Raw genomic sequence first — 17911 nt, forward strand, 5'->3', positions numbered from 1 at the left:
GCAATTTTTTTTTTGAGCTACAAAAATGTAAAGTAAATAAGTAGGAGAAAAAATGTAGTGAACAACAAAAAACGCCACTCATAAATACAATTTCCCAACCCGACTCAATGACCAAAAACGCTACAACCCACCAACAACAACAAAAAAGAAGAACGAAACGTTACGTGACGCGTTACGCCCGGTGGACACTTTTCCGGCAACTATAATGTGCCCCCCTTCTCTCAAACGATAATTGCTCGCCGTGCCGGTTGTTTGGAGCCCTTGGCTGGTTCATAAAATTGTAGTGATTATTGGTTCCGCCGTGGCCGTGTTGTTCCTTCCACCCCGTGCGACGGGTAGGTGCGAGGTGGTTCTAGCAATTATAACGGAAACTCCGGCGTAAAGGGTAGTTCATCATTTCCGACTCGTCGATCTGTCATCGGGTCCGTGTAATGTCCACCAAAGCGTAAGGGGTCGAAAAAAAATGCCCTCCCTTTCCCAGCGGTTAAAAACGAATCCAATAAGAAGCAAGAGGAAAATAACAAAAACCAAAAAAAAAACTCCAATGCGATTCACTTCAACTTCCAATTTGGTGGCATTGAAAAGCTGGCTGACTTAATTAATGAAAACAAAACCCAGGTTCTCCCCCCCCCCCCCCCAGATGTAGGATGCATCATCATCATCCCGCGTCATCGGGTTCGCGGCATTCGAAGGTTTTTGTTTTTACAAGCAGGGCTGGCTGGCTAGTTGGCTGGTTGGTTCGCCAAAGGTTCTACTCTATTGGGACACGGTGGCCAAAACGCTGGAAACAATTTGCTGCCCAAACAAAGGCGAGGGATCGCATACAGAAACAAGCCAAACACGAACGAACCTCGGTTGTGGTGGAGTGTGGCTTTTAGTAGAAACAATAAGAAAACAAATCGAGCACCAGTGAAAGCAACGTTTGCCGAAACGGTTGGATTGATCGGATGGATAAAGTTGCGGGCGCTAGGGGGCATTGATCGAATGGAGAAACCAAAACCCTCCAATTAGCAATTCCTGCAATTCTTTACAAAAAATCATCTACAAAACACAAAAAAAAACTCGTTTTTTAATCATTCTATTCTAAGCTAGCATTACATAAGAGATAGCTATTAGCCAGTCATTTGAACTAAACTAGTTATTCCTTTAGTTTGTGTGTGATTAAAAGTATCTGTTAAAATAAAATTCAGAATAAATAAAGTAAAGAAACTAAAACCATAATAACTTACTATCTACGGCCTCGTCCATTCGAAAATATCAATGGGGCCCTTTCCGTTTGAAGCTCATAGGCTGAAATTTCAGCCTGTCAGCTGTTGGCATTGTATAGCAGTTTTCGAGCAGCTATCTAAGTGAGTATAATATACAGGTGGGCTTACCCCAAGGTGTATGAATTTAGAAGACTGATTTTTATCGCTTTTGCTTCTTAATGGAGATTTTTAGAGTGTTATGAGTATTCGTCAAGCCTCCAGAAAGCTCGTTTGAGCAAAAGTTTTCACTCGTTCTGCCAAAAAGTGATATTCAAATTTGGTTATAAAAAAAATGCTATCAGACCAACTGGACTACATACACTTTGATTCCAGATTCCATCACCTGATTTCTTTAATGCACCTTGGGATAAATGTAAACAAAAACGTGTTTTCGAGCAGGTACTCGAATCTAATTCTAGCTTTGTGGCTAGAATAATCTAGACTGAAAATTGCAGGCTAGTTTTTTGTGTGGTTTTGTATGGAGTATTTACATGATTTCAGCCTCCAACTGTCAAACTCCATACAAAAAACTAACTAGAATCGTGAAGGCCCTCAATATAAAACATTATTATCTAGAATAAAATACTGACTTCAACAAGTATCTTAATTTGTGGAACTTGTACTTCTTAACAAATGAAAACTAATATAACATAAAACTCTACTACACAAATCAATTCTAATGCAATGCAACGGGTAAGGCTAGCTGCCGAACGAACCAAAACCACACACTCGTGCGCGGTGGTCTACTACGTTCAATCCCGTGCACCAGGAAAATCTCGTGCAAGTTTGAGGGTCTTTTGCCTCCCACTGTGAAAAAACCAAACCACGACTGCAACCAAACAAGCAGCGAGGAAGAAGAACACTTGCTGCACTTCGTTCTCAATGCATTTTTATCTCCGGCTGTCATTATTTTCTACTCTCTATCGCTCTACCGCTCCATCTCACCCTTCCTCTGGGCGTTTCTCTTGCTTACCCCCTTACCCTCGAGGCAAACGGAAATCAATGGTTTCGGCGCCACGTCCAACAAGACACGATAGTTTTTGTTTCTTTTCTTCTTCTGGTTAAACCATAAACAACCGATCATTCGACCGGAAACGGATCGTGAAAGTCTGTCTTGCTATTTCTGCTTTCGAAACTGTTCTTTGCCCACCCCAGCCAATTACGGGTACGGGTGAGATTAAAACAATAAATACATTTAAAACGTAGAGCACGAAATCTCACGCTGGGTGTTTTAAGGCAGACTCCGAGTAGGTGCCTCAATATATCGAAGGTTCAAAATTTAATTCAATTTCATCAAGCATCATAATCAATGACATAATTTCAGTCCACATTTGTACCATAACTTTAGCTTCAATTTGTACCAGTACCAGATTAATAACCCACTAAAGCAACACTTTGTTTCAATGATTCATTCTAGATTGCTTCAATAGCTCTTGTTGCCATTGTGGCTGCACAAAAACTGCATTGGTGTTTGTTAGTTCTTCTACAAAACAGGCGAGATAAATAAATACGTTAGTCTGAAAACAAACACTGGCCAGAGAGAGCCAAGCAGAGTCAAGGGTACAGGGAACAGACGCTTTGGCGCTGTGCCCTCCTGTTTGTTTGTTAACTGCACGGTACAATTTTAATCTTACTTTGGCCATTCACGATTTGATTTCAGCTAAGCAACTTTGGTCTGAGAAAGGACAACATGTTTACATAAGCACCTTCTTGGGCAGCTGTAGGTCCCGACAGAGGCCACCCTGTTAAGTAACTATCCAGTTAAGATGTAATTGAATTTTCTGATTGTAATAACATGTGAAATGATTATTAGACGCGTAAGAAGTGCTCATTATGCTCACCTAGATGTTACACTACACAATGGTGCACAAATTATGTTATAAATGAGGTAATGTTAGTCGCAATTGAATGACAATTAAATAACTGAATGCAATTTTACTTTACCAAATGACGGTTGATAAAAAAATGAAAGTTCTGATATGGATGTAGAATATAAATTTAATTTACAGAAGTATTATTGAAATAGTGAGCTTACACAGAGTTCCAGAATGTTTTTTTGGTATACTCAGTTTTTTATGCACGATCTTGGAAACCGTCTATTATTACTTTTTTCAAGCTCTTACTGACAACCAATGTCAAGAAAGTATCAAAACTGTACAAATTCGGCATACCATTTTTAATGAAATTTTTCATTTATACCTGAATTAAATTAGACTGTAATAAAAAAAAGTAAACTGTAGATAAAATTGATGTTAAATGTTGAAGCAGGAAGTTTCATATTATTTGAATTCTTAACAATTCTTCATTTCAAGGTAAACATTTCTACTTTGCTAAATATTTTAATATGCTGTAGGTGAAATGTGCTTGGCTACCAGACTATCCAGTTGGACATTCGTGCAGTTTTTCCAAACATATGGTTCTGCAGCCAAATGTATCATTTTTAAGTGGCGCACGCCCCAGACTTCAACCCTATGGTTTAACGTATGTGAAGTCTCAGAAAGATACATCAAGTCATAGTTCTATGTACTGAAAGACAACTTTCATCGGTCGAAATATTCATCCAACAAGCTGATCACATTCAACCGACTCTTTTATGATTTGTAAACAAAATGTAAAATACAAAATCATCATCGTAAGGCAGATGAATCACGCCTCAATAGGAAGATGCGATTACGTTTGCCATTAATTAAACAATTTTAACGGAATTTTTGGATATTCTTAGACATTTTCAATCACAAATCATCACAATCGATCAAACAACGCTCATATCCAAACGGGGTTTTATTTCTCCAAATTTCAAGCTTTTTTTCTGTAAACCAATCCCCCGCCATTAAGGATCAATCATCTCAGCACAAAGGAATTTTTGGACCAAAATGAAGAGCATAAGAACATACCAACACCCCGCCGCACGGATCGATGGGATGTGTCTTGCTGATGTTGATGGCTGGCTTACGATCCACGCACTTCTCTTCAAACGCAAAGAGCCCAAAGGGTTCGCTTCGGAGACACATCATCCAAACAAACTGACACTGGCACACAAACACACAGAAACATAGTTAAACGCAAAAAAAGCATCTCCCGCCGAGCGGAAACGGGTTAAACCGCGACCAACCAGAGACAAATATGTTGGTGCCTACAAATACAGACACAAATGCACACATTCAAAGGGGAATATGTGAAAGAATAGCCGACAAGAGCCGTCCACCAGACACGATCGCGCAAGTTGGCCCTCCGTGTGTATCGTTACGGCGTACTGGCGGACCCAAAGGCACATCGAAGAGGAGAACAGAGCCACCACAAAGTGTGGTAGTGTGTGTGTGTGTGTGTCGCGGTCATTTGTACTGTGAATCATGCACGTTCGCCGATTTAGTCTTGAACACAGCACTCCACACACCATAAACTTTAGAATGGAGTGCAAAGTAGGCAACGAAGATCAGCTGGGCTACGGGAGGGGGGAGGGGGGAGGGTTGGAAGGGGACTGTGGTAAAGCGATCTCGTCAAAGCAACCAGCAGCAGACGCAAACTTGATTCAAACGAACCGTTTTTTTGTTTCTGCCTCACGTTTTCTCCCATTTTCTCGCGTCACCAACGTCCCCCGCGCGCTTTGGTCGGCTCGGTCTGTTCTTTGCCCTTTCTCTGCGTACCTTTTACTACCATTCACTGACACACACACATACACAGCCACAAGCATAAATTCACCCGTATGCACACATACCCGCACACAGACACACATTTGTTTCGGGTGTAGTGCGAGAGGGAGACGGTGCCCACTGCTCACACGCACAATGGAGTTATTATTCCTGGACATGGACACTTCAAGCGAACTCCCCCCTTAAAATAAAATCGGGGTGACAACGAACCCATCAGAAGAAAGAACAGAGAACAGGTATGAGTGTATGTGTGTGTGTGTTTGTGTGTCGTTGTGCATAAACACAAATTACACCTTCACCGGAACAGAACGCCACACACGGACCTTAACTTGAATGTTGGGCTTTCGATCCGTCACACACTGCTCTCGTCGTCCGTTCCGTTTCGGTGTCGGTGATTATGGAAAAACCAGTTTCCTTCGCTTGTGCCCGATTAGCTGCTGCTTCTCGCCAGCGCACACCGAGCGGCGGGAGAGTAGACGAAAGGGATTTTTCCACTTTCCATCAGCATCGAAGCAGCCCTCGAAGACGCCTCGGACAAGACAACGAGATTCGTTCCTTTCTTGCCAGGCCTGCTTTGTGCCCCAGCGGACCCCAATGGAACCCGATTTGAGGGCTTTGCGAATGCACACACGCACACACGCACACAAGCATAAACGCACAGATGGAAACCACATACAGCGCGCAACACCCTTTTTCCATACCAGTTTCCCTTCCCAGGGCGCTTTGTATTACTTTCTTTCTGTGTCACTCGACCGAGGGAAACAGATATTTTCCGGACCTTCTGGGGAAGCGCAGGGCGGGCGATTCTCGTTCGTTGATCGAGCTGCATCGAGTTGCAACCTGCAGCGCCGCGCTCACCTACGAAATGCAACGCAACAACACAACACACACAACGGAAAACGAATTTCACTCACCTTTTCTTTTTGTTTTCGTTAATAGCGCGATTTTCTACAATACACATACACACACACTTTCCAGGTAACGTAAAACGGATGCAAATTCAACACATTTGATCGCCTTTAACATACAGTTCAGCAATAAATAACCAAAACGGTAGCTTTACGGTCAGCAAACTCAATGTATCAGCTGTTAAATTTCTCATTCACAATCAGAACTTTTCAGATACACAAGCAGTTGAGGGACCCACACACATTCACTCACTTACACATACACACAGGTCTCACTAAACAATGAACGAATGGCACAGCATCATTCGTTTCAAACGCAATCACCAAACTCTCCATCAGCTCGAAGCTAATTTTGGGGTTTCGGTTTTTGCTATTCCCACACTCACCGTTTTTTCACTTCCAAAACAGCAGCAAACTACACTCGATTAATGCTGTACCGTGTAAGTAGGAGACCCGCACTGTAAAATTATTCTTGCGAGCAGCGGCGGCAAGCAGCACCAGCCATTACGACGGCAAACAACGAATTAACTGACAGCGATGAAACGGGGGCACTGTTTGCTTTGACATTCAGTTCAGGCTGTCACTGTGCGGTTCGCAAATTTTGACCAAAATTTTAATCCCACTGTGCAGGTCGGTCCAGTTTTATCCGGCTGTTGTGTGTGTGTGTTGGTTGTTTTGGTGTGCGCCGCAAACGGAAGCAAAGAAGAATGAAAATAGGGCGTCGATTCGAGCTACGAACAGACATACGTACGAGGGCTATCGCCGGACGTGTATCTTTTCTCATGCCCGTTTCAATAAGCCGTTACGAATTGAATCGAAAAATGCTGCAAGCAAACGTTAAATCAATTTGAAAATTTATTTGAATAAATGTATTCGAATATTTTCGGATTTTGTTCATTATTTGAAGGCTAATTTATACCCTTTTCTTTTGAGATTATCTGTAAATTGTTTCGGATCCATGATATTTGTTATTTACAAACAGAGATGCGCACGAATGACATACATTTTGTTAATTTTATTGATTCCTTATAATTTCGTATATTTACACAGACTACAATATTTTAAGCTGCAACTGCAATGTATAGCGGTGACGATAGTAGATATAGTGAATAAACAAGCGACAAATAATTACGATCCCTGCTCCAATACGTGTTTCCTTCAATCGACTCTGCTAGCACTCAACCGATTATGCGGTGTAAAAGGCATTGCACATTTCATATTTTTTTCTTATCTGTATAAAGTTGCAACAAAAACACGCAAAAACTCAAAGCATTCATTCAACCGGATACGTTTTTTCCTCTCTTTATCTTTCAAATCGACAGCAACATTGTGGGTTTACATACTTTCTATCTTAAGTATCGTAAATTAGAGATTTGTACAATATTTTCACGAGCAAACCCCTTATTTTTTAAATCTTGCTATCTTCTCTATCGAGTGCGATTTTGATTCGCTTCTAATGCGCTTCTTCCGCGGACAAACATGTTTTATTTGTTCATGTTCGTTATCTTTTTAATGCTTCGAAAATAAAAAGGATGCTTTCTTTGTTGATCCGTTTATCACCTATGCAACAACACGAGATATGCGCCAAACCGCTAGAAAGGCAAATAAAATTCCCCAGCTACATAATTACAGGCTAAGTGTAAATGCGTTGCTTTCTGAAGCACTGCAATCTTTCTTTATCGACTTAGATATGTGGCGTGCCCACCCTCATAACTTCGCTATTGCTATTATATGTACACAAAAGGGCGGTTCCCTAAATTGCTATATTCCAACGGTTCCCATTTAACAATGTTCGCCGATCCTATTTGCAATCAACCCTGCCACTGTTCTATTACAACTAAGCTCCTAACGCTATACGGCACACTAAAGGTAGTTCCATAAAACAAGTTAACCAAAGCAGCGTGAAATCTTTCTACAAAGCATCTACCACAAAGAAAAACAAATAGGCGCACGAGAGAGAGATCGAGATTTTCACAGTGGGACGACGACGGTCGGAATGATGGGACGGAAACTACACACACACACACCCACCGCTCACGTCTCAGGACAGATCCATCCGCTCGTCCGAACTGCTATCACCATCCTGATCCGTCTCCATCCGCTGCTACCATTTCCGGCCACCGCCGCCGCCACGATTGTTGTTGTGGCCACGGTTGCCTCCCTGCAGCCAGTGGCCCCTAAAATTGCCTCGCCCATCGTCGCCTATCCGGCTGCGATCGCCATTGCGGTTGCCGTTTCCGTTGTTGTTGTTATTGCCCTGGTTGCGATTGTTCCAGTTACCGCCTCCACCACGGTTTCCGAAACCTCCGCCGCCACCGCCCCGGTTTGGATTATTGTTACCGCCACCTCCGAACGGCCGATTGCCGCCTGCCGTCCACTGCTGATGGGGCGGCGGACCGTTGCGAAAGCTATCGCCCCTCCTGCCGCCCATATCGGGGACACCACCCGCCGCCAACAGGCCAAGTTCGGGCGGCGGTGCGTTAAAGTTGTTCGCACCCGGGAACATTCCCGGCGGTGGCACGTTCGGCGACATGCTGAGCGGGAGATTCAGCATATTTGGACTGCCGCCGGCCGCCGGTTGCCCCACCAGCCCGGGCGGTGGTTGGCTGAGCGGAAACATGCCCGGCGGCAGCACGCCCGCCCGGGGTCCGCCGGCGCCAACACCCGGTGCACCGACCGGCACACCCAAATTCCACGGTCCCGGCCCGATCGTGGCGGCCGCACCGGGAGCGAACGGGGGCGGGAATCCGCCCGCCCCGAAGCCGGCCCCCGGCGGCAGATCGGAGGGAAAGAAGGGCGAGCTGAAGGCGCCCGACTCGTGCGGCGGCGTCGAGCGCGGATCCGGCCACGGCATGCTGGTGAAATCGTTCACCGAGTCCGGATTGCCGGTGACGTCCTCCAGCGGTATGTGCACCGGATCGGCCGTCTGGTAGGTGTCTGCCGGGTCCGGTTCGGCCGGCGAGTCCGGTATCATGTGCTTGTTGAAGTAGAGCGCCTGCAGGCAGCCCCGCTCGCGCTGCCGCTGCACGTTGCGCTCCAGGCTCTGGTTGCCGTCCGGCGACGGGGGTACGTTGTCCACCTGCAGCAGCGGCCGCCACGCCGTCCGCTCAACCATGATGTCTTCCGAGCCGACCTTGCGCGACAGCATAAACTTTTGCCGCTCGTCCACCCGCTCCATCTGCTTCATGTCGGTGAACGACTTGGTCACGTTGCAGCGCTCCGTTACGTCCAGCTCGAAGTAACGGACCTCCTCGAGCTCCTCGGCCGCCCGCCAGCGCAGCTGCTTCTTCGGGCCCTTGCGCCGGTGTATCACCAGCACGCCCGGGGGTCCGTCGGGGCCACAGCCCGGACCGGGCGGCTTCTTGCCATCCTCGTCTTCCTTTTCCGTGCCACCTTCTTCCTTCTTTACGCCGCTTTCCGCCTCTTGGGCAATCTTCTTCTCCACGTCGCTCATCACCACGTCCATCAGCTCAGTCTTGTCGTCGGCCACGGTTTCTCCTTCCTTCTTCACCTTCTTCTCCTCCCCTTCCGCACCCTTTTCCTCATCATCATCTTCATTCAGCTCACACTTGACCCGTTTGGACTTCTTCAAGACCGGTCCCTCGTCATCATCGTCATCATCATCGTCAGCATGATCACCTCCATCTTCGTCTCCCGGCGTGTCATCATTCTTCCTTGTGCTGGGTTTCTTCTCTTCCGCACCATCACCATTGCTAGTAGGTGTGTTATCGCTTTCCGCCTGATCCTTCTTCTTTTCACCATCCTCTCCGGCCGTTGGCTCGGTTCCAGTTTCCTCCTCCTGCTCCGCAAGCGTGTCCCGATAGAAGGACATCGGTGCGATCGTAGGAACCTTCGGTGAGGTAGGAGTGGTCGGGGTGGGCGCCGTTGCTTCCGCTGCATGCTCTTCCGTCCTGGTAGGACTGCTACCGGGAGCGTTCGCCTTTGCTGTGGTGCTTGCGTCCGATCCAGCTGGTTTGCTTCCGGCTGCTGCAGTGGTGGCGGTGGTGATAGTGGTGGTGGTCGTCGTTTCGCCCGTCGGTTTGCTGCTGGGAGCGGTGGCGATACCAGCAGTGGCCCCTTCCGAGCCACTCGTGCGCCTTTTCCGTTTCTTCACGTCCTTGCGCAGCGTGGCAGACAGTGCGTCCATGAACATGTCCGATTCGACCAAGGCATCTAAAAGTAAAAACGTTGGGAGAGCAATAGAAAACAAAACATCAGTATACTAAAGTCATTCTAGCGTTCTGCTGCGATAACTCCTTTATTGCTTCTAATATACGTTTGTATTGTGTACATAGAAACATATAAGGAATGAAATATAAAAAAATGAGCCATTTTAGGTGGTGGGGTTGGGAGCGGCGCTGTCGGCAGTTGGTAGGTTGATGGACTGGATGGCGATACCTGTAAGAAAAGACACTTGACGCACGTTGGACGTATCTAAAACTAAATAATTTTAACTCCTTAAAATCCCTTATGCGCCCAAGGGTCGCCTATATGCTCTTTTTACCCTTACACGTGCTTATGCTATCGTGCGGAATACCATTGAACAGCGGATGGGTTTGAAAAGCTGAAACGCAACGCTGAAGAGCACAAAATGAAGTAATTTTTCTGCTTTGATGGTAATCAAAATAATTGAGTAAAAGCATCGCCTGTTGTTGGTTAACCCACATTAGATTAATTTCACAGTATGGTGAAATACACAATAGAAACGCGGAGCAGTGCATTTAACACCAACGCGTACAGTAGACTACGCGTGTTCGCTGCGCACGCTCTCCGCACGGCGTATGAGAATGGCGGAACATCTTTTGAACGGGGCGCGCCCCGTGTTGGTGTGTGTTCTGGCGCAACGGTTAACGGTTTTCTTGTGGAATCAGTCACGTGCTTCGTTGGGAAAAGAATAATATGTCTTTGCATCGTACGCATTTGAGAATGTTTTCGTCAACCCTAACCGTAAGGTTAGTCTGTGATTATCTGGTTTTGTAAAGTCGTTTGTAATATGTAAAAAGGTAAACGTTGTAGTAAAATTCAGCAATTCCAAAAGTTCAAGAACGATTGAATGGACAGATCGGCGTACAAGTTTAAACTACACCCTTGTGCCCCACATCTGGCCTTTCTGTTTAAAACTACTTTGCTAGGCAGACGTACTAATAGCAGCCAACTTCAGGCTATCTCGTATAATTAATCATGTCTAGCCTTTGTTTTGCTACTTATTATGGTTGGTGTTCATCCACCGTGTAAAACGGCAGACAAAATTCTAGCTCTCTCTCTCTCCCCCTCTCTCTCTCTCTCTCTCTCTCTCTTGTTGACCTGTCTGACAATTCTTAAATAATTATCTATGCAAAAGTATACAATTTGGAATGATATTCTCAGGAATCAGTACACAGTTCCATATTACTTTCGCGCCGTTCAATTCCAGGCATGCGCCCTGGCCGTGGCGCACATCCATGGCCTTGGGAAAGGTAATGGACAGCTGGAACAACTCCGAAACACTTTCGGTCGTGAACTGTACGATAAAGCGATCGCAATTCAAAAACACTAACCGAACAGAGCTTATTCGCATCGCGAAAGGCGTAAAAGCGCTGATCACTTCCTACGAATCTATTTTAAAACTTCATCCTTCATCTCGCTCCCCCGAAGCGGTTGCGAAAGCTTTTGAAGATTTGTTTAGTTAAATAAAACACGTATCAAATATGAGCTTAAATGGAACCGATTCAATGCTGTCATTTATCATCTGCCCCGAAGGTACGTACATACATACAATGGGGTACACAAATAGCAATGCTATTAATAAAGCAAAACACTGCACACAAGGCATTCCTTTCAAATAGCCGTTTTACATGCAGTGCTAATCAAATATGCAACCTGTCTTGAGTTCAAAACCCAAGACCATCATTTCAAATTATGATAGTTTAGTTTTGGTACGGCTACGCTATATCCTGATCTAGAGAGCTCGGCCAATTCATCGAGCTTCGCATACAATAACGGACGAGATCTGTGATTCCAAGAACCACAGCGTCGTCGGACGGTTCTAATCTATGCTACACCGAGGGCTACACTATCAATGGAAAGCATCAAGGGCACATCGTTTAAACCTTGTTCTATGATCTATACACAGACAACTCCATCTGATGGGAGTAATCTACATTTAAGCGTGTACATAAAATCACGTTGTTGCGACACTGCGCGTCAAGGGGGAAATGTGGAGCGTTATATTTTACAGAAAATAAGCTTTACGAAGCCAAAGGGTAGTTAAATGTCAAATATATATGATTGATTTTATGTATATAGGGAAGCGTCCAACGGATGTCAAGGAATTCATCATCTCGCAAGTTTGACTATTCGGGTTTCAAATTTATTGTGCTTGTGTGCTTGGCCTCGCTTTACATATATTTTCTTTTTCGAGTTTTTTTTTATACCGTCACATACAACAATACAACAGAGAAAATAGCATCGATCCTACACGCCAGGGGGTGTAAGAGATTGCTGTACATTATTTGAGCGATATTCTTTTTTTACATGTAGACGGTTTTGAGTAGCACGGATACGGGGGGATAAGGCAAAATGAAATGATAAATTTAAACAAAAATATATACAAAGACGTTAATTGAGCGTTCGTTTAGGATAACAAAAACACACTAAATCGTAACTTACGACCTTTTCAAGACCCTTACTTGTAACTAAAACGTACAAGATGGTTGAATTGTTTGTAGTATATAAAAGACAACAAAATAGGATAAACAAACAGTCCTTTGTCTATAAAAAAAGCACTAGGGACATATAAATAAGCAGTCATTTGTCTATTAAATATAGTTAATACAGACGAAACATGTGCAAATATTGTTTTTTTTCGTAATGATCTGCTTTGCACCAATGCCTTGGGCCAAATACTCGCAAAACGAACGGAACGACGTGATGCGTGCAACTTAATTGGCTTCCTCATTCGCCAAGTAAAATTAACCTAGACAAAAGCAAATTGTCTAGTAATAAAAGTTCTATCAACAGTCTGTTAGACTCTGTTTAGCTCTTTAAGTATTTAATATATCTGACACACGCAATGGAGGATCCTTTGAAGGTTTAATATATTATTTTCGGGTAGATCATGTTTTTTCAGGCTCTCACGCAACCGCTTCCCCAACGCAAGGGACCATACAAACGACTCGTTCAATTTTCCAGTCATTATAGGTCCTCTCGCAAGGAAAGAGCGGACGCGAAACGTTGTTTTAGATCCTCTTTTTTTCTGCGTACGTAAAATAAGTATATGCGTAGATGAAAAAATATAAAAACACACACACACAAACAGATAACCGAACCTGTAAATAAATTTCACTTGTGGTCAAAGAAAGTGTTTTTTTAAATTACGTCCACTCGCGCGCCCCTTGCGAACTAGCGAGTTTTTTGTTGTAGAAAGGGAACAAGTGCTAAGAGACTAATCACCCCCCATTACCAAACATTTTTCCGCACGACGGTTTCTATTATTGATCGTGATAGTCGGGAACCGCAATAAGGGAAGCCGCCATCCTTCCAGCGCCGGAGGGGGTCATCCTTCTAGCATTCAGCCAACCCGCCACAGCAGCACTGCCGCCGCCGAGACTCTCGCATGCAACTCACACTCAACCGTGTGTGCGCAGAATAGAGAGAAATGGCGCACAAACGATGTGTCCCGCTGAGTAAACCACCACACGGTCAATCAGCCCGTAGTTGTACGGCCACCACCTACCAGAGCGGCAGAGCAATACACACCCGCCTCTCGGCCGCAGCCATCAACCGATCCCAACCACCGACGGCACACACATAATGAGCTGAAATGAGGCAAAAGACAAAGAGAAAGACGCCCAATTAAACAGGGTCAGTCTGGAACTGCACTTACGTTGACGCTTTGGTGGAATGAGCTTGATGGAGCCCGGCCGCTCCATGGGATCTTCCTTGGCCCTCTTCTCTGCCGTCACGCCAGCCAGCACGGCGTCCCGGCCCGACGATGAGGTCGGCGAGCTTCGCTTCAGCGTCCCGGTGGCGGTCGACCCGATTACGGCGGAGGAGCTGCCGGAAGAGTTGTTGGACGCAGCGGTCGCAGCAGGCGAAGCAGTCGACGGCGAGGACGCGGACGACGGTTTCTTCAACCCCTTGCGCGACGGTGGCGGTGGTGCTTCCTCAATCAGACCGTGTGAACGGAACTGTGAATTGTACGTTTTTACCGTCTTGACCCGGTTCTCCGGATTGCGCACCTCGATCGAGATCGAAGCCTTCTTGCTGGGAATGGTGGTCGACTTGGCCACTTTAGAATCGTTCGCGCTAGTGTTGGTGACGCTGCTCGTCTCCGAACCGCTATCGTTCGAGCCGCCGACACTGTCGTCCCGCGAGCGAGCCCGGGCGAGCTTGGGCGAGGCGGACTGGGCCTTGGACTCTTTACCATCCCTGCTTCCACCGCTCGACGATTTGTCCTTATCGCGATGCTTATCGCTGCTGGTGCTGCTGCTGCTCTTGGAGCTGCTGCTGCCTGACTTAGAGGACGAAGAGGAGGAGGAGCTTTTGTGCTTGCTCCCGCTGCTACTACTACTACTACCGTGACGGTCTTTATCCTTACTGCGACTAGAACTCGAGCTGCTGCTCTTGCTACTACTGCTACTAGACGATTTATGCTTGCTGCTGCTGCTGCTGCTACTGCTGGACGTTTTGGAAGAGGACGAACGGCTGCTACTGCTGCCCTTTCGGTCCTTTTCCCGCTCCCGATCGCGATGATGCGAGTGATTGTGGCGATCCTTGTCCTTCGAGGAAGAAGAATTTCTTTCCTTGCTACCCTCTGTCCCTCCATTCGGTACCACATCCACCTTCTTCGTCTCCGCCGCGTTCAGCTGATCGTCCTTCTTCGCGACTGGTGCGGCGACCGTCGCTTCCTCGCCGCTGGGCTTGCTGGACTCGATGTTAACCACCACCTCTTCCTGGTCCTCTTCGTCGTCGTCGTCATCTTCTTCCTCGTCACCATCGTCCGGGTGTGCGCCTTCCCCATCGATTATCGCACGCCCGTCCGCGGAGTCGCGCTGACCTTTCCTGCTCGTCGACGATTTGATCACCTTCGCCACGACCTGCTTGCCGTTCTTGGTGGTGATCTTTAGCACCAGTGATGTCTTCTTTGCCGGCACCACTGTTGCTGCCGCCTCCCCCGTCGGTTGGAATGTTGTTTTGTCACCGTCCACCATACCATCGTGGCTTGCCGTCTCGGTCTGACCGTCCACTTCGCCCGAATCGGCGGCATGGGACCCATAACCGTTGCGCTGATAATGCTGTTGCTCTTTCCCCGCGGCAATGTCTGCTACCCCCTGCTTTCCCACAACAGCAGCCCCAACCGTTGGGGCTTGACCAATGGCCGCCTCGGAACCCGTTTGCTTCCCGTCAGCTGTCCCCGCCAGGCCAGTGATTGCTGGCAGTTCGGATTGATTTATTGGAACCATCGGTGACAGCTGTTTCGGGGCTTTCACAATATAGAGCCACTGTTCGACCAGCTTCGAGGCAAGAACCTTTACACCTGTTTAAATAAAGCACACACACGCAAAAAAAAAAGAATCGATATTACACACATACCAATCAGCACGAAAACACATGACTCCTATGATCGTTTTAAAACTGCACACTACTAAGCACGCGCTGGTGCGAACAAACATAGCTTGCAACACTTACTTTCATTGGCACTGTCGGTGGACAGGGATTTGACCAGCCGGGGGGTGCTGTTTATCTTCAGCCGCTCCACATCAACCGGACAGCACAGCAGCAACTCCATCAGCTCCTGGATGAGGGGCCAATTTTTCGAGCCGATCCCATCGACCAGCCACATGTGCACCAACGACCAACCGCCGGTTTGCATGAACTGTCCCAACAGCTCCGTCTCCGTGCACTTCAGTATCTGTATGTAGATGGCTTTCGAAACTAATTTCTTCGAAAACTTTGCCATTAAGCTGTGATGAAATAGAAGAAAAAAAATAGAAAAAATGTTAGAAATCTGATTTTCTGGTCGAGGGGTCTTTTAACGCCAAACCAATACTTACTTTGCTAACCGCCTCACTTCCCCCGCGTTGCGAATGCCACCGTTCGGTGCCAGCAGCACGCTGAGGCACACGAGCAGTTTCATTGGATCGATACGTGGCTGTTTAAAATAAATAAAAAATATTTTAGTGATAATCTTCCCACTTATCTCACCTTATAACAACGCAAATTCGTACTCACCATCTTGGAGCCGTCAATTTACACACTAAAAACCGGTGTAACTTTCTGTGCTCGTGATATCAATGTTTACAATCCAGTTTGCTATTTCGATAACAATTAAAACTAAAAACTAATTCCTTTTCTTACTCATAGGCCACCCCTACGGAGGATGGTTACATCTCGCGCTTTCCAGGCCTTATCATATGGCATTAAAGCCACAACGCATATATCATATGATCACTTCTGTGTGGTGGTGGGGTGTGTGGGTATTGTGTCTCTAGCACAATGTATGTTTTTTAGCTGCAAAACAGAGGTAAATCAAGCTTTAGTACACACTTTGTCTAACTTTTAATGGGGCATCATCAACACATTCGGTGTGTTCTGGTTCTTCACGCCGCTCGCTTGCTTCACTTTCGTCCTTACACTAGTTTTCAATTAGCAGCATGTGCGTTACTACAATTACAACAAGGTCGAAGGCACGGGGAAAGGTCGCACACACAGCTTTGCCACACCGACACACCGTGGTGGTGGCCGTGTTGATACGGCAAACCAGCTTTGCTTTGGTAGCAGGCACAGCGCCACCTAGCGGCGTCTGCCGAAAACTTGTCGCGTCCGTTCCCGAAGGGATCGTTGATGGCGTGCACCATGACATTTGCTGTTCACGAATGACGAGGCAGCAAATGAAAGGGCGTTTCCGCTAGCGCTACCGCTTGGGGCAATGCGTATGCATGCATGTGCGTGTGTGAGTGTGTGGGTTGGCTAATAATGAGCCTCACAGCAAATTATGCGCAGTTAGGTAGCACCGTCGAAATGCGTCCAAATTTGGTTCACTTGATTGACGTGAACGCGCTCTCTAGCCCGGACGGCTAACTTTCACTTTTTTTTACGACAAATATTGCTATTTTAACTTTCCGCTCGGGATGAACCTCTACTTCACTTTTGATATGCGGAAGCGCTGCAGGAACATTCCTGTCTGGCCAAAATCGTACGTATCTCGATTTACGGTAAAATAACTGGGTACATCGGCCTCCTTAAACACTACTACATTCGTTCAACGAGCGTACACGTAACAATGGCAAATTCCCTCCGCCCCTTCTCCACACGCACATGACGGCCTTCGCGCGGAGGGCAACAAAGGGAAACCACACTGTATGGCAACGTAATTATATTTGCAATCATGATTTTCTCTCCAAAATAATGTCTCTCTCTCTCGCTCTATCTCGGTAGTTAGTGCACGGAAATTAACTTTATCAAATGCAATCTGTTACAGGCTCTTTTTTATCGGTACTCAATATCGGTAGCGCCCCCACGGCAACAGTGCCTTCGACGTTCGCTTTATTCTTTTACCCCGCGGATTGACAAGATGGCGGCGGACCTTCTTTTTAGCGAAGTGCTGCGCTGCCCGTCGTGTGCTACTGCTGAAAAAATTTACCCAGGATTTCAGCGCCTATTGAATGGAACCAACGGTTGGGTGCGCTCCCCTCCTGGCCAGGACGATTATGTAAAACGCACTGTTCGCGTAAGGATGAAGCGTTTATCCTTTCTTTTTTTGTCTTTTCTTTCTATCTCCAATTTCCAGCCAAGGGCGTTGAAGAACCAGAGATCACCGAAGCTACGAAATACACGTCATGACTCACCGAGAATTTTATACCCAATGAAAGCCTGGGACGTTTTCACCCTTCTCGGTCGATGCAGTGTTGGGTCAAGGTATATAGGTATACAGGTGCATAAGCACAACAAAGGTTGATAGAGTGCTGAATTTCAAAACAATTGGCAGTTGGGCTGTGTTGACAAAATGGGAATAATTTATCTTTAAAACGGGGAAATGTATGTTTTTCTTAAATAAATAGGTTTATTTACTCTTAATTTATGCAGGAAAAAATCTATGTTTAGTTATGGTCTGCTAAGAAGTTAT

At 46.2% G+C, this 17911-nt stretch overlaps 2 protein-coding genes across 9 annotated transcripts in view; both read right to left on the reverse strand.

Annotated features, from left to right (window-relative positions):
* Positions 1-6345, reverse strand: part of LOC120899748 (disintegrin and metalloproteinase domain-containing protein 10) — a 65840-nt gene extending 59495 nt beyond the window's left edge. For 5 of the 6 annotated variants that reach the window (XR_005739093.1, XM_040305925.1, XM_040305931.1 and 2 more), the window contains exon 1: positions 6192-6341. The gene's annotated coding sequence lies outside the window, so the exon portion shown is untranslated. Of the gene's footprint in view, positions 1-6191 lie in introns of all 6 variants that reach the window. The other variant, XM_040305924.1, reaches the window with a different exon arrangement.
* A 732-nt stretch (positions 6346-7077) lies between these two features.
* On the reverse strand, positions 7078-17673 carry LOC120900229 (serine-rich adhesin for platelets). Of its 3 annotated transcripts, none has more exons than XM_040306944.1 (6): positions 17634-17673; positions 16018-16296; positions 15840-15937; positions 15475-15749; positions 13670-15322; positions 7078-9978 (listed from the first exon to the last, which is right to left on the reverse strand). In XM_040306944.1, exons 2-6 carry the CDS (start codon positions 16018-16020, stop codon positions 7910-7912), a joined length of 4098 nt encoding a protein of 1365 aa, XP_040162878.1. In that variant the 5' UTR covers positions 16021-16296; positions 17634-17673; the 3' UTR covers positions 7078-7909. The 3 variants fall into 3 exon arrangements, with proteins under 3 accessions (XP_040162878.1, XP_040162876.1, XP_040162877.1); XM_040306942.1 differs by having other exon boundaries at positions 16934-17668; XM_040306943.1 differs by lacking the exon at positions 17634-17673 and adding an exon at positions 16420-16908.
* Positions 17674-17911: the final 238 nt, after the last annotated feature.

Source organism: Anopheles arabiensis, chromosome 3, assembly GCF_016920715.1.
Source record: "Anopheles arabiensis isolate DONGOLA chromosome 3, AaraD3, whole genome shotgun sequence".
NCBI lineage: Eukaryota > Metazoa > Arthropoda > Insecta > Diptera > Culicidae > Anopheles > Anopheles arabiensis.

Bases quoted from the DNA above. Each gene is read 5' to 3' on its own strand.
- LOC120900229 (XM_040306944.1), bottom strand. The intron at 15,750-15,839 runs GTAAGTATTGGT...ATTTCATCACAG, and splicing joins GAAGTGAGGCGGTTAGCAAA to CTTAATGGCAAAGTTTTCGA. The intron at 15,323-15,474 runs GTAAGTGTTGCA...TTATTTAAACAG, and splicing joins CACCGACAGTGCCAATGAAA to GTGTAAAGGTTCTTGCCTCG.